Source organism: Lonchura striata, chromosome 12 (assembly GCF_046129695.1).
Source record: "Lonchura striata isolate bLonStr1 chromosome 12, bLonStr1.mat, whole genome shotgun sequence".
NCBI lineage: Eukaryota > Metazoa > Chordata > Aves > Passeriformes > Estrildidae > Lonchura > Lonchura striata.
In genome coordinates, this window is record NC_134614.1 from 5328252 (window position 1) to 5341357 (window position 13106).

A 13106-nucleotide genomic window follows, 5' to 3' on the forward strand; every position below is an offset into this window, starting at 1 on the left:
CTAACAGTTTAAATTCTCCACAATCAAGGTTTCAGCTACTGCTGCGCTTTCAGCTCTTCAGCAGTGTAGATCCAACTGCTGTTATTTTTAGAAACACTTAACTTTAGTTCTTCAACTTTTGAAGAGAAAATGCAGATTGAGAGTCCTTCCAAACTTGTCAGATGTACCCAGATAGCCCAGAGGGGAAAAAAAGGATCACTGGAGAAGAAGATATTGTGCAAGTTCTCCAAAAGATGCCAGTGACCCACTATGGTTTGATGGCTCTTTGAAAGGAGGACGAGCGCAGTGAAAGGAACAGAAAGAACTTCCTGCAAGCACTTCCTCAAGGTACAGGAGGGTGAAATAAATTCATGGCACTCCAAGCACTTCAAACCATGAGGCAAAACCCCTCTGAATCTCCCTGCTGAGAGATCCCAGGGAAAACTTCAGGAAGTTGCACTCCATGGCCAGCAAAAACTTGCCAGAGGGAACTTTTGAAGGCCACAGGAGAGGGAAACAATGCAAGAACTGCCCCAGAGAGCCAAAAACCAGCTGGGAACTCTGAGGTGACTCAGGACTGGCAGCACCAGCAGCAAAGTCAAGAATCTGCTCAATAAAGAAATGGTAAGAAGCAATTTTTCCCCTCAATTGTTCATTATTTTTCTGTTTTGTACCACAAACCAGAAATTTCGACAATTTTGCCTATTTGGAAAGACATTAAGCTGCAGAAGGCTAAAGGGATATTTATTCAATTTTAGACATCAGAAGGGATTTCTTAAAAAATATCAATCTCATTTCTTTCTACAAAGCTGAAAGCTAATGACAGTATTTTTGTGATGAATTTTTCAGAAGTGTCCTGGTCAATCTCTGCTTGGATTCTTCATCTGATGGAAGCATTTATGTGGAGATAAAAAGAGCACCATGCTAAGAGGTGCCAAAGCAACTTGGAAAACAGCTAAAAAAGAAGGCTATGAGGGAAAAAGAACTTTTAGATGAAGTGGGAACAGATTACAAGCCCTAAGGAAGTCAGAGAAAATGTCAAAAAGTTCCCTAAAATTGACCTAGAAATATAAAAATGATAGAAAGTACAAACTCAGTCTTACCTTGGCTGAACAGGCTGTGCACTTATCAAATGCCAGGCTGACTGGAAGAACATTATCAAATCTGGATAAAAATCCTCGGATCTAGAAGATTAAAAAAAAAAAAAAACCTTTACTATTTTAACCATTTCCAAAATTCAACATGAACTGGACATATATATATTCCATAAAAAAAATATCACAGTCATTCCCAATAAAACTTACAGTGAATTTATACTAAGTCCATATTACTGTTTTTTTCTGTACAAATAATGGCACAACTGCCTAAATGCAGCATTATTTCACCAGAAATAGAGGCACAGCACCATCTGCAGTTGGCGTTTTCAGAGTGCTAAGTTCCATGAAAAATAAAAAGTCATGGTGTGATAGCTTAAACACATTTTTTTTCCCCATTTCTCTAACTTAGAGTCTGAACTCTTAACTGTTGTGCACTCCTCAATGATGATGTTTAATATGATATTACAGACAGGCAATTTTAAAATTCCAGACCACTATTTCTGCTAACAGAGGGAGCTCTGAAAACACTTTGCAGCAGGGTTTGATCACTTCAGTTGTGAACTCTTGGGAGTATTGATCACCCTTTTTAATCTGTTTATTACAATGAAGAGATGTTGCCAGGAACAGAACTTAACTAACTCTGCAATACAACTAATGACACCCCAATTTTGAAATTTTAAAACTGAGTTTTTGAAAAACTGTTAACAGATTTGAAAGAAGAGTTTGGGTTAAGTTGAAGAAAAAAGTGCTGTATGGTACCAAAACAACATGAAGATTTTGTGATAACAATAATAAATAATTAAAATCAGCCAATTCACATAATAATTGGGAATTGACTGATTTGAATTGTTTTCAAACTCTGAAGAGATTCAAAAAGTGAACTTCAAGATGCTCATATTGGCAGCTCTGATGGAGAACAGAAAACTCAGAAATTGCTTTATTCACTTAATTTCTGCTCCAAATTCCTGCTCCAAACAAACTACTGCCCAGTAGGTAGCAGGAATTTTGTGTCCATGAGTAGCACACAGTGCCAGAACTGGGCTGTGTAATGCATTAATAGTATTTATATTTCTTTTTTAATGAACATGGGGAGTCAGGCCTCTGGGGAATGGAATCAGCATTTTTTTAAAGAGACAACATCTGTGATGATCAGTTCCCAGCTCTCCAACAAAAGGTTTTATCACCAATTATTTACCTGGTGAGGAACAAGCCCAAGAGAAGTGGGTGGTTCATTCATTCTGTCATCACTGCTGCTGGCCACAGCATAACCACTGCCAAAAACACAACAGGGAAAATTAGAGCAAGACAACACACTCAGAATTTCCAGTCAGCTTCCAGACATTTTGCTACAGCTTAGAATGAGTCAAGGGATCGATGTGGAAAGTCTGTTTCGTAGGAACCAAGACTCATACATATAAATCAGTCTGAGACTCATCTTCAACTCCTAAGCCACTTTTTCTCTCCCAGGTTTTAAAGAGAGAAAACAAGCCTCATGTTTAAGGTGCAGAATTTCAGAGTAATTTCTGTATCACACACAGAGTTTTAAATAAGATTTGCAACACAGGACTTATCTTGAAGCCCTTCACCTGCCTACCACACGTTACAACAGCTCCTCATCAAAGGAAAAGGAATCAAACATTACTAATAGCAACATTTTCTTCTTTTGAAAGATTCTTAATACTTTTCTGAGGTTAAATTCAGAGACAGAATCAAAACTTAAGACTTGATGAAGCAGTTCCCTCAAACAGTGCACATTACAATACTTTTAATTTACAGACAACATCCTCCCTCACAGCATTGTCCTTCTTGAGGTATAATTCCTCCTCCTCACTAAAGATTCTATTAAATTGGCCTGATTCCTCTGAGAACAGCAGCAGTGGCTCACCCTTCTGGATGCTGCAGGACAGACACCATCAGCTCCACTGCCAGGGCTCCAGCCACCATGGCCAGCCCAGGCCGACTGACCGTGCACTGCTGGTCCAGCGTCCGGTCCCTGGTGGACTGCAAACACAGACAGCTCTGAATGCAGAATAACTCCAAAAGAACCAGCTGCCCTGTACAAGACACCTTTAGTGCTGTGCAATTCATATCTGTGATCATCCAAATAAAAATCAGCTAGTTCTTCACCTCACGTGCATCAACGCGGCGCAGATCCCTTCATGGAACGCCGTTAAAACCAAATAAAAATTCAAGTTGCAACAAAAGAGAGATGAAATCACCATTTGCATAAGGTTCTACTCACATCCCCTGGTGCCACGACATCGTTGCAGAAGTAGCAGCCCAGTTTGTAGCCAGGGATATTTGAGAAAAGAGAGGATCCCAGCAGATCAGAAGCAGCAGAGGCGTTGCTGAAACGTGAATCACCAGATTCTTGCTGTTTTGGTTTCTTTAGGCCGTGTCTCATAACAACAAAAGTGTCAAATCCCAAGGCAGCATTGATGACCAACTGTGAACAATAAAGAAAGAACAACATATTTTAAGTGAGCCAAAAAGGGAGGGGAAGAAAAAAGCAGCCTCGAGGTTTTATTCACTATAAATGCCAAAAAACCCACATGATGTAGATGGATGAGCAACTCATTAGCTGCATATTTACCATCTTAGCCATAAACAACAGAGTTTCTGAAAGGTGCAGAATTCCACAGGTCAAGCCCTTAGAAAAAAAAAACAAAACCAAAAGAAAAGTCTGTTTCAGAAAGTCAGAAGGCCTTGTCCTTCCCTGAGCCTTTCAGGACAATCTGCTCTGAGTGAATGACTCCCTCTAGCTGTTACACAAACTTGTGACAAAAAAGCAACAGCAGCTTCAAGCAATGAAATGCCATCTGTTATCCAAAGCAATTTCTGCTCAGTAAAGAAAGCAATTAATGATCACTTATGGGCTTCATCTGCATCTGCTTAGTCACATGGGGAGCAGGAGCAGCTGTGCTGCACAATTCCTCTGTCCTCGTTTCCCCTTTCTCTCCGCTTTGTGGCAAGTGCACAGAGGAATCTGGAGCACAAATATCAACACAATGATGGCTGCAGCCAGTCAAATATAAAGGGAGATGCACTGCTTCATCTGCAACTCCTCTTGATAGAAATTCTGGTGCAGCACTTCTTCGTTTTTCATTTTTCCAGCCAGGAATTATTTAAAAGAAGAACTCTGAGGGAAGCTCTCTCAAGAATTAGTCATCTTAATTAGCAAGCTTTGAGTATCATCATTGTTCTCAGTAGTTCCAATTATTTCTTTCAGCATATTCTTTCAGCCTTGGAGTAGTTTTTTTTTCCTCAGTCTTGAAGTGGAACCCTGCTGTTGAATCTGTCCAGGGCTACAGCAATTAAAAGACTGCATCTTCTCACTGCATCTAGCTGTAAAACCTGAATATAGTTTTCCACTTCCAAAAATGAGTAAGAGATACTATTAGCAGAAATTACTAACATTGTTAAACAATTGCCACTGCAATCAGCTGTTCCTTTCTTCTCAGCTTACGGGCAGGTCACTATTTTATTCTAACTGAGCCTTAATTTAAAAAAAAATCTGCTTTTGATAAAAAGACAATGGAAAAGTACAAGAGACAAATGGAAAAGTATCTTTTGGCATGGAATAGCAAAAATAAAAAGCAAATTTTAACAAGGTCCAGAACTCAGCAGGAACAGAAATTTAACATCAGACATGAGGGTTTGGTTTGTCTGAGGTGCTTGTTTTGGGCAAGGACTGCAGGAATGGCAAAAATCATCAAGGCACTTGAATGATGCAGTGGGGAGAACAACTCCTGCTGCTACCCACAGACCTGGGGGTGTGCATTGTATACAAATCATCTCTCACCATCTTCTTTAATTTCATTTTGAGGCCTTTGGGACCAAACTGTGCAGTACTTGAGATCTGCAGGTGCCACACAAAATCACATCTGAAGCAGAGCTTGCATTGAGTGTTTATTAACATGAAATACTGAGCATTTCTTTGCACACCTCGATATTTCCCTGTGGATTTTTTTCAGTGACACAGAACTCCAACACAAAAAAGTTTCAAAATTTATCCTTAAAATTATATTAATGCGGCAAGAAAAATGTAGAGGGACGCTGCTGGCTAAGAAACCATGGGAGAGAAGTTTTGGAGATCATAAAAGTACTTTATCCTGATTGAACCAGACAGGATTAATATAAAATATGCACATAAAACTCCACATATTGCTGGAAATTCCCAACCACACCACGTGAAAGAGTAGGCTGGCCCTGGGACTTCCCGGCTTCAAATTTTGAAATTGAATTTTTGAAAAACTGTTAAAACATTTGAAAGTAGAGTTTGGGCTGAGTTGAAGAAAAAAAGTGCTGTATGGTACTCAAACAACATGAATATTTTGTGATAACAATATTAAATAGTAATAAAAATCAGCCAACTCATAATTGGGAGTTGGCTGATTTGAATTGTTTTCCAACTCTGAAGAGATTCAAAAAGTGAACTTTAAGATGCTCATATTGGCAGCTCTGATGGAGAACAGAAAAGTCAGAAATTGCTTTATTCACATGATTTCTGCCTCAAACTCATCCTCCCAACAGACTGCTGCTCAATAGGTAGCAAGAATTTTGTGTCCATGAGTAGCACAAACACAATGCCAGGAACACTCTGCCTGGGCTGTGTGATGGGTTAATATTTATTTTATTTTTTAACAAACACGGAGAACTGGTTCTTTCCAGAATGGAATCAGATTTCCGTTAAGGAGACAACAAGCTTTGCAAACTTGCTCTTTTTGTTATTTTTGTGCTGTTTTTAAACAGCTGAAAGACTACAGGTGCGATCTGCAGAAAGGTTTAAGTTATCAAGTTACACACACAGCTGTGGGAATCCAGAGCTTCCCTCTGGCTGTCCTGGCAGGTCTGGGACCCTGGCAGGGGTCAGGAACCCCCCTGGACAGAGCCCCCAGAGACACTGTCTGTGATCTCTGGCCATGGAAAAGAGTTTTCAATCTTACAGCATGAATTACCAGCTCTGAGTGTTTGATATAAGTAATAATTAAGTGTGACACGGGTGCAAAAGTAAAATTTTAGGATTCTAGATAAGGGGTCCAAAGGGGACAAACTGGAGGAAATTGGGTGTGTCTTGTCCTTTTTCTCCTTCTTCACGCCCTCCATGTCTCACTGTGGTGTTGGCATTTTTCTGTTGGTTCAGGCTGGGGACACACTGTCCAATGTAGGTGACAGATATTGGCACGTTCTTGTAAATCCAGCCCAGGGAGTTTCTGGTATTTAATGTTTGTCACATCCCACTGAGGGCAGAGCCCCACACGCTGCCCTGCAGGACAGAGCTGGGCAGGGCAGCAGAACATGTGAGAGATAAACAGAATAAACAACCTGGAAACCAGCACAGACCAATTATGGCTTCTGCTTTGGCAGGGGGCTGAGAGACAGAGACTTTCTGCAATCTCAGAATCATCACTAGCTCAGATTCCCACAACAGCTTAGGGTAAAGTCTGTGATTCAGTGAAGCCCTCACTAAAGGGACACGGATCTCTCCACTGGCACAGAAATAGAAGCCCATTGTTCAGGGCCAGGAATGGATTGAGGACGAAGGCAGATGGAAAGGAATGGATGATGGGGAGCACACCTTCCTCTTGCTGGCTGCAATGACGGCGGGCAGCCAGCGGCTCTCGCGGGTGTCCATCAGCAGGAACACGACGTCGTGCGCCTCGATCAGCTCCTCCAGCTGCGCCACGTCCCGCCGGGCCTGCGCCAGCGTCACCTCCGAGAAATCCACAGGGTGGCCTGGCATGGGGATGCTCATGTTATAGCCCGCTGAGCTCTGCAGGGAGGCAGACACAAGATCACCAGAACCTTGTGATCACACAGGTGTAAAATTCACTGGGTGGCATGGGGATGCTCATGTTATAGCCCTCAGAGTTCTGGAGGGAGGCAGACAGAAAATCACCAGAACCCTTGTGATCACACAGGTGTAAAATTCACTGGGTGGCATAGGGATGCTCATGTTATAGCCCTCTGAGCTCTGCAGGGAAAATCACCATTCAGAAGGTACCCTTGTGATTATACAGGTGTAAAATTCACTGGGTGGCATGGGGATGCTCACATTACAGCCCTCAGAGTTCTGGAGAGAGGCAGACAGAAAATCACCAGAACCTTGTGATCACACAGGTGTAAAATTCACCGGGTGGCCTGGGAATGCTCATGTCATAGCCCTCAGAGCTCTGCAGGGTGGCAGACAGAAAATCACCAGTTCAGAAGGTACCCTTGTGATTATACAGCTGTAAAATTCAACAGAAATCAGAGTACAGATTCAATATCTCTTTGTCAGGATGGCAGCTCTGCTCCTTCTACCTCTCTGTGTGGCAGTGCTGCAGTTTCTCAGTCTGTATTTATGCAGAACAGGCTCAAAGTCTTAGCAGGCCTAGCAAATCACTATAAGAACAAAGCAAATCACTACAAGAACAGAGTGGAAACTGCTCCTGATCCCAGGGGTTACAAACATCACCCCAAAGCCAAGCAGCCACATTTATGCACAATTATGATCCGTGATTAAAACTTGCATCCTGGATTCTCTTTCCAGCCCCTTCCCACACAATTTTAACAGGCTGCAGTTTGCATTTCTGCTGCTAAATCCTGCCTCAGTCACAGCCATGTGCAGCATCACACACACTGTTCTTTATTTTCAGTTCCTGAGAAGAACAACAGCCTCAGATGATTTCCCTGTATTTCTCCAGCCATGTGGGAACCTGAGACAGCAAAAAGCACTTCTGAGACTTGTCACTGCAGAACTGGAGGAGTTTGTTCCTGTGGCAGAAACATCTCCCTCTTCCAGCCCCTTACTTGGGCAGGACATACTGAGAGCAAATATTGAGCCAAATAAGCATCTACACAATGCATGTACAATGTAAACAATTAATTCACTCCTTTGGAAACGTGTCAGCACAAGCTGCTGCCAGCCATCTGCTGGAAGGGAAGGATGGATCCTTCATTTATGTTACAGAACAGCAAGCCTTGCCAAAGCCTCCCTGCTTGGCACTGCAGGAAAAATTAAAAACCAAAATGTAAAAACTGGATGAACCAAACATAAAATTCCATGGGAAGAGAGGAAAGGAAGGTTGGTGGAATGTGCTTTTGCACAGGCCAATTAATTACCAGCACAACTCATAAATGCAGGTGAGTCAAATGACCAGAAGGGTGAACATGCATAAATAACATATATAAATACATAAACACCCCTGAGGATAAAAAGAAGCAGGCCCATTTAGCAGCTTGGAGAAATGACTGTGGGTAACAGCTGCATTAACCATACCAAGGGATCCACCTCTTTTTCCCCTCTGTACCATCACCACAGACATCAGGAAATTACTGGGGCAGGCATTAATTTCAGGGTCATTATCTCCTCCAAAAGGCTCTGCCTTTTCCATGCTGTGCCTGAGGAAAGTATTCATGGGTAACTCATCAAGCCTGTGCTGCACAAGTGCTGATTGATTAGATCAGCTCAGCTGACACTGCTGGTGACTCAGGAGGGACATTTTTTGTTTAATAAATTAAAATAAAATAGCTGGAATTAACTGCACCACAAAATGGTCAATGTGGTTTGTAAATACTAAAATCCTACCAGAATTCCTAAAAAGCTCAATCCAGGCATTGTAGATGTAGGAATATAGTCAAGTCTGGCAGCTCCAACAATTTTATCTGAATAACTGTCCCTCAGAACTAAGCAGTCGTAAGCCAAAATCACTGAGGTGCACTGTGGCAGCCCAACAATGGCAAAAAGAGCTCAAAGGGCACATTGGCATTATTTTACAGAGGAGTAAATGTCCATATATATCCCCAAAGAAAGATCTTGTTCATTCCACAGAGTCCCAAAATCTCAGGAATCTAAGAAAAGTTTTAAAATGCCTCCAAATTATCCAAAATATTTAGTTACCATCTCAGAAAATATTAGAATGAGATTTAAAAAAGGGGACTGTATGTTCTTTTTGCTGGCAGTTAAAAACTAAGCTATATCTTCTTATGTAGAAAATCAGTTTAGAGAAGATTGTAAATATGGGGTCTAAAACATAATAGGAAATCTCAAAAATACATTTATTACTTCTCTCCAGACCTGCTCCCAGAGCAGACAATTAATATGTCTGACCTGGCATTACTCAAAGCTCATTAGGACACCCTAGACAGGAAAAAATTTCACTTCACTTCACTTTCAATAAGCTACAAAATGACTTAATTATATTTCATTGCTACAGATATTTACCTCAACAAAGTTTCCAGGCACAGAAATTTGAAGTAAAATATTTCAGTAACCAACTGAAATATTTCCCAACACCTGTGTAGTGATTTTAACGTTTAACTTACTAAAACTTGGAATAGCAATTTAAAGTCTTTTTTTTTTTTTTTTCCCCTTTTCCCCAGTGCCAGCAGCACGGAAATCATGATCTCACCACTCCTGGGAAGATTTTCTGCAGCCTATCTGCTGCTGCCAGAGCCTTGGGCTTGCCCCCACTCAGGCAATCCTCGAACTCGTAGAGCGGCTGCCGCACGGGGTTGGAGTAGGAGATCTTGGCATTGTCCACAAAAGTGATTTTCCTCACCCCCCAGCCCTAAAGGAGACAGGGGTAAAAAGAAATGGTTACCAATTTATCTTTACAGATAAATCAAGATAAATAAAAATAAATAAAGATAATTACAAAAGCCTTGGGAAATCTTTTTGAGGAATGCCACACACTAAACGTTGAGTTCTGTCCACCTTTTTTAAGCTACAAAAGCTTTTGCAATTATTTGAGATAACTGAAATCAGGGAACACAAAATTTGGTTGGTCCAAATATAGCATTTAACAGAAATCCCCCAAACCCTGCTGAATTCTGTAGAAAGGTGAACATCCCTGAAAGGAATTACCAGCACAGTTATTCCAAGTGCTTCACTGTGAATTTGGTCTTTATAGCTTGTTAATTTGTTTCAGGATTTCTTTTTTTAATATAAATTCAAAATATTCTGCTAAAGTTCCCTTACTATCTCATGTCAGCAGAACTTGAGTTATTTATTTCCCTTAGGTACAGATCTTACCTCTTCCCTGCAATTTATAACATAACTAATGTGCATTCTGTGTATTCTGATGCAGAGAATGCAATTTGTCTCTGGTGTGTCACAGCAGCTGGGCAAAAAAAAAAAAAAAAAAAACAAACAACAAAGGAACATAGAATTTATGAGATTATTGGTGAGATTAAGGATTTACCATCAAGGTCCTTGCAACACTACAGCCCAGGGTGCCAGCTCCCAGCAGCAGACACTTGGCAGCCACAATCTTCTCCAAATCCAGAGTAGGCACCAACCTCCAGCACATCAACTTCAAATTCAGATCCACGGATGATTCTGCCAACCTGTGCCATGGAATAAATAAAAACAGTTTCTGAACCCTCCTGTGCTTCTCCAGCAAAGGAATTACTGATATTTCAGCTGAATGAATTAAGTCCAAAGAATTTTTTTAAAGGAGAGAAAGAATTCAGCAGTATAACACATAGGTAGTATGAAAAACAGACAAGGGCTTCTGAAAAAGTAACAATCCAAAACTAAAATTTTCGCAATAAAATTAATGCAAGTATGAAAATAAAAATGGTATCTCAGCCACAATTCTTATTAAACTGAGTGCTAAGACAGATAACTTGTCCATACATTTTTATTTCTTTTTCAGACTAAAACTGGTTTCCTGCATCCAGGAAACCTGCCCTTAACATGAAATATTCTACTTGTGTCTAAAGGATGTGGGCACTTCTCTGTGGAAGTTTGAGAAAGAAAATGAAGCAGGAAATCTGTGTTCAAGCAAGGGGCAGATTTTCATATCCATCAAACACAGGGTGTTAAAACTCTCACCAAGCCAGACCACCACAGCTCTCAGATTCCTGCAAGTTTCATTCCCTCAAACATCATAAATAAAATCTTTTCAGCATCCACAAAATTATTTGTCCAACAAGGAATTAAATGGCAATTGTCAAGGCTGGCATTTTACCAACACCTCTTTGGGCAGCACTTAGATAATTTACACAAGAAGGTCAAGAAACCTCAAGAATTAAGAACCCTGAGATGAACTTTATTGAATGTCTGTGAAGACTCAGAGAACTTCCACAAATGCTTGACAAAAATGGCTTTGCTTGATGGACAAAATGCGAACCCGAACCATCAGACCAAGAGGCTTTTCCAAGGCAAGGACACACATGCAGACACTCTGTAACCCCATACTTTTCAATCCATTGCCCAATCATCATGTACAGAATGATAAAAATTATTAAAGTCACATTTTCTGAGCTCCTTCCTGTCCCACTCTGACAAATCCCAAAGGATGAACTTTCCCCATGCTTATTTTCATTAGTATCCTACCAGGTTATAGAATTCAGTGAAATTTCACAAGCCTGCAACACTCTGACCTACGTTTCACTCAGCTTTAAATAAATGCATTCAGAATTCTCAACTAGAGTCCAGAATTGCCAAGATTTCTGCTGCAGGCAGTGCACTGCTCTGTGAAAGTCCTCCAAAAGAAAGTCCAAACAATATCCAGTGGATGTTTTAATTGCATATTCTTACCTATTTCACATTTCAATTTGATAAGGATTAAACCCAAGTAAAGAAAACTGAGAATTTAAAAGATAAAAACCAAACCTTTTTGGATCCATGCATTCACTGAGATTCACCATCCTTGGTCCCATGCCTCCCTTTTGGTTTTTCTCCCATCCAACAGCTTTTGGACAATCTGTTTGAAATATTTAAAACACACACAAAACAAAAACCCAAACAAAACAAAACAACAAAAACAAAAAAAAAAAGCAAGAAAAAGGAAAGAACAAATGAAAACCTTAATACCATAGGACAGAAAAAAATATTTTTTTTTGGACTTGACCCTGTTGGAAAAAACCTTATTTTAAACCTGCCAGTAAATAACCTGTACTTTATAACCTGTTACACCAATTGTGCTGCTTACATCAGCTGAAAGCTCCTGGAGAATTTCTTTGCTCTCAGGTGTCCCCTGTGCTGCTTTTGCCTGTTCAGCTTCAAACCTAGCACAGAGCTGGCACCATTCTCCCTCAGATCTTTAATGTCAAGCTCAGAAAATTCATTATTCAGTCAATTTTGCCAATTTCAGTCATAATTTCATGGTCCCTAGACCCCATCTGCAAATTCCGTGGAGAATTATGTATCTTAATTACATATAATTAAATAATTTGCAACAATGACATCTGAAGCACTCATAACTTTTTGCCTGAGGTAGAGAAATTTTGTGATACTCTCCCCTACCTAGAAATTAAATCTGAGATTATGTTTTAATATTTCAAGTCTACTGCTTTAAAATACACCTGGATGTGTCACCATGGGATTAAAGGAGCAGTTCCACTCTGAGGCAGGCTTTTATCATTTCAGAACTTCTCCAGAAATTTTGCACCCCATAAATTCACTATTGTTTTTTTCCTACCTGAGGGACTGTATGCAAATTCAACAAGAAAAAATGACATGAACTGCTGTTTTACTGTATTTTCTATGCCACCAGCAGAACTTTTCTTAGCTTTCAATTAGAAACACAATCACAGGAGGAAAAAATTAAGAGAGAATATTCCTCTTCTTTTTTGTTGAAAAAGGAATAATTTCCTTTAGAGACATTTAACAGAAATTCAAACTATTTAAAATCCATTTGAAACAACTTATGCTAAGTAACCACTTTGCAGTAGTAATTTATTTTGCTATGTGAGCAGTGATTAGAAAGGGGATAAAAAAAGGAAAAAATGTTTTTAAAGGATTACCTGGGCCCAAGGGTGCCTCTGGCAGTTTGATTTCAAAGATGATGCTGTGTGTGATGTCTCTCACCCCTTGCAGGGTCCTGTCTCTGAAGCAGAGCACTTCAACCCCCTGCAGAGCACTGCCCCTGCCATTAAAATAAAAGAGAAATAGAGACAGACATGCAACTTCTTTAATAGAAAAGGGACTTGTTTTAACACCGTTCCACATAGGTTTAGTCTTTTGCAGGTTCTGAATGAGGCTTTTTGTCTTGGTACTAAACTTTGTTGTCTTTATCAGGAACAGAAAGAAAAATAATT

At 40.2% G+C, this 13106-nt stretch overlaps 1 protein-coding gene across 2 annotated transcripts in view; it reads right to left on the reverse strand.

Moving 5' to 3' along the window:
* The window catches only part of ATG7 (autophagy related 7), a 78828-nt gene that overhangs the window by 60513 nt on the left and 5209 nt on the right, over positions 1 to 13106 (reverse strand). For both annotated transcript variants that reach the window (XM_077786052.1, XM_021530467.3), the window contains exons 8-16: positions 12813 to 12934; positions 11680 to 11770; positions 10262 to 10406; positions 9470 to 9628; positions 6655 to 6849; positions 3319 to 3522; positions 2962 to 3077; positions 2272 to 2347; positions 1083 to 1163 (exon numbers count right to left, since the gene is read on the reverse strand). In XM_077786052.1, coding sequence (XP_077642178.1) covers positions 1083 to 1163; positions 2272 to 2347; positions 2962 to 3077; positions 3319 to 3522; positions 6655 to 6849; positions 9470 to 9628; positions 10262 to 10406; positions 11680 to 11770; positions 12813 to 12934 — 1189 coding nt within the window. The remainder of the gene's footprint in view (positions 1 to 1082; positions 1164 to 2271; positions 2348 to 2961; positions 3078 to 3318; positions 3523 to 6654; positions 6850 to 9469; positions 9629 to 10261; positions 10407 to 11679; positions 11771 to 12812; positions 12935 to 13106) is intronic.